This window comes from Penaeus vannamei, chromosome 14 (assembly GCF_042767895.1).
Source record: "Penaeus vannamei isolate JL-2024 chromosome 14, ASM4276789v1, whole genome shotgun sequence".
Classification (NCBI taxonomy): Eukaryota; Metazoa; Arthropoda; class Malacostraca; order Decapoda; family Penaeidae; genus Penaeus; species Penaeus vannamei.
The window spans coordinates 21,921,536-21,924,035 of record NC_091562.1 but is presented as its reverse complement, the minus strand read 5'-3'; the positions used below and the strand labels follow the sequence as shown (position 1 = coordinate 21,924,035).

General features: G+C 39.8%; 1 protein-coding gene across 1 annotated transcript in view; it reads left to right on the top strand.

The window, feature by feature from the left end:
- Positions 1 to 2,500, top strand: part of LOC113800519 (dynein intermediate chain 2, ciliary-like) — a 4,143-nt gene that overhangs the window by 1,392 nt on the left and 251 nt on the right. The window contains exons 2-4 of the mRNA XM_070130087.1: positions 874 to 1,048; positions 1,317 to 1,545; positions 1,829 to 2,062. Coding sequence (XP_069986188.1) covers positions 874 to 1,048; positions 1,317 to 1,545; positions 1,829 to 2,062 — 638 coding nt within the window. The remainder of the gene's footprint in view (positions 1 to 873; positions 1,049 to 1,316; positions 1,546 to 1,828; positions 2,063 to 2,500) is intronic.

The window sequence follows — 2,500 nt, the reverse complement described above, 5'->3', positions numbered from 1 at the left end:
TTGCCTTTAGATGTTGACGATATTGAAGAATAGGAAAAGTATTCGTATTGTGATCATGATATATGGTTAGGCGTTTGAATGTTGGTCAACAATTTAATTGATCTGTCCCCTTCTTGTAAAAAAGATATGGGCTGTGGGTTATCTCATCAAAATTGTTAACAATATTTATTATCTACATTACATTTCCTTCAAAAGGCAGAATATGAAATAAGGAATATTCTATGGACACAGGGAATTACAGATGGTGGTGTCATATAATGCTGAGAACTGATTATGGCCTTGATGATGATGATGTGGCTGATCCAGATTTCTCACCTTACCAATGCACTTGACAGAGATGTCTCGGAAAAAGATTTATGCCTGCCCATGAAGAAATAAGGGCTCCTACTCAACGGCCATTGAAACGTAGAATGCGTATAGAAAACAAAATTTTAGTTCAGCCTGGTTTTGAGCTTCCTATTGAGTCTCTCTCACGTGGTCGGTGGAGAAAGAGGGACATAAATAATCTATATCTATAAAAGGATGAATTTACCAAGCTAGATCTCCGAACACCTTACTAATACTTTTTTCAGTTTTGTATACCTGAAATTGCTAGTCATAGAGCACTCTACACAAGCTTAACAGGTCAACAACACTGCATTTTCAGAACATGAAAACTATATGTACAGCAAAATGTTGCAAGTGAAAGTTATTATTTGCTTATCAAAATAGCATCATTTTTCTCTTGAGCCTAACCCTACATGAGACCATTAAAGTGTGTGTGTGTGTGTGATTGTAATACTGATTTTGATAGGGCTGTTAGTCAATTATATTTAATTGATAACTTGAATAAACTGCATCTGAGCATGATTAGTATATTTCTGATCTTTTTAGGTCTGCTGTCTAGACACCGAACCAGGGCAGAGCCTAAGCTTCTACTCGGCTTCCCAAGATGGTCGAGTGTCCCAGTGGTTTGTTCGCTCATCATCGCTCGAATGCTCAGACATTCTGGATTTCCAGCAAACCAAGAGGCCAAGAAAAGCTTCTTCGAATGAGGGCAGTCTTGAAGGTAAGATTGAGTAGTGTGTTACAGTTATGATTTGTGTTGAAGTATGTTATAGGCTGGCTCACATTATAGTGTTACGTACAGCGTGAATATTTGCACATACTTTACGTACTACTGGATGTAAAAAAACACCAGTGCCCATTTTGTAGAGCATTAGATGGTCTACAGAAGACATTTAATTTCCACTTATAGCCAGAACACAAAGTTACGAGTCCCTATGCAGAGAAAGTAAGCAAGCATGCAAGCGTATTCACTAGTGCCATCTCGTCAGGTACCGCCACATGTATAGCGATTAGCCCAGAGAGGGATGACATACTACTTCTGGGTGTAGACACAGGGTCGTTATTCCAAGTGTGTACATCCAAAACTAAGCACTCAGTTACTCGCTATCCCGCCCATCTCGGACCCGTAACCGCTGTCACATGGAACAACATCCATAAAAAGGTTTTCGCCAGCTGTGCTTTAGACTGGAATGTCAAAGTGTGGCTGCAATATCACTTGTAAGTAAATCTTGCTGTTGCCGATACAGGATTTTTATTTGAGGTTATATCATTTCACTTCACAAAAAGTCGTATTTTACGAACATATTTCTCCTTACTGTTATCCTAATCATTGTTCGTTTATCGCTATCGTAATTTTTTTATTATCGCTAAAATCATAATTATCGTCATTTATCATTTGCATTACGATCATTTTCATTACCATAATAATCGCCACTGTCATTATTAGTAACAAATTTAGCTGTGGCCAATCACCTCACTTATAGCAAGAAACTGCTCTCAGGTCACCTATAGTAACGTTAGACCTAGGAGGACCTGTTGTGGGTCTGGCATGGTCCCCTACCAGCAGCACAGTGATTGTGGCTGTCACTGAGGAAGGTCGGGTCTATGTATACGACCTCTTCCTTCGCAAGTGTCAGCCTTTGTGCATTCAAAACCTGGTCCAGAGACGTCGCTTCAGCTTAGCTTCCGTGGCCTTCAGTCCTTACCAGCCCGTTATACTGGTTGGCGGAACGAAGTAAGTGATCATGGAATCTTTATGGAAAAGACTTGATTTTGTTTTTCGTGAAGCCCGTGGTGTATCAGTGATATCGACCCTTTTTACATTTACGGAAGAAAAATATGGAACACCTCAGATGAAATAATTAAGGCTTACTTATTTGTTGGCACCAGGGGCGTCATTTCATTTTTTCTTGGGAGGGGTGTCAGCGAAGTAAGCACAAGTAGTTTCTGGAACGCTACTAACCACCCGCCCCCTCCCGTCCCCTGAAAATAAAAGAAAAATGAACTATTCTATGAGCATTTATAAGTTACGACCCGAAAGGTGTAATTTAGGTAAACAATCGTGGGAGTATGAGTCTCGGGAGACAATTGCTCAAATAACGCCCCTGGTTAGCGCTGTCATAATCACATATAATGACATTTTATCCTACATGTATTAGAGCATTTTCATTGA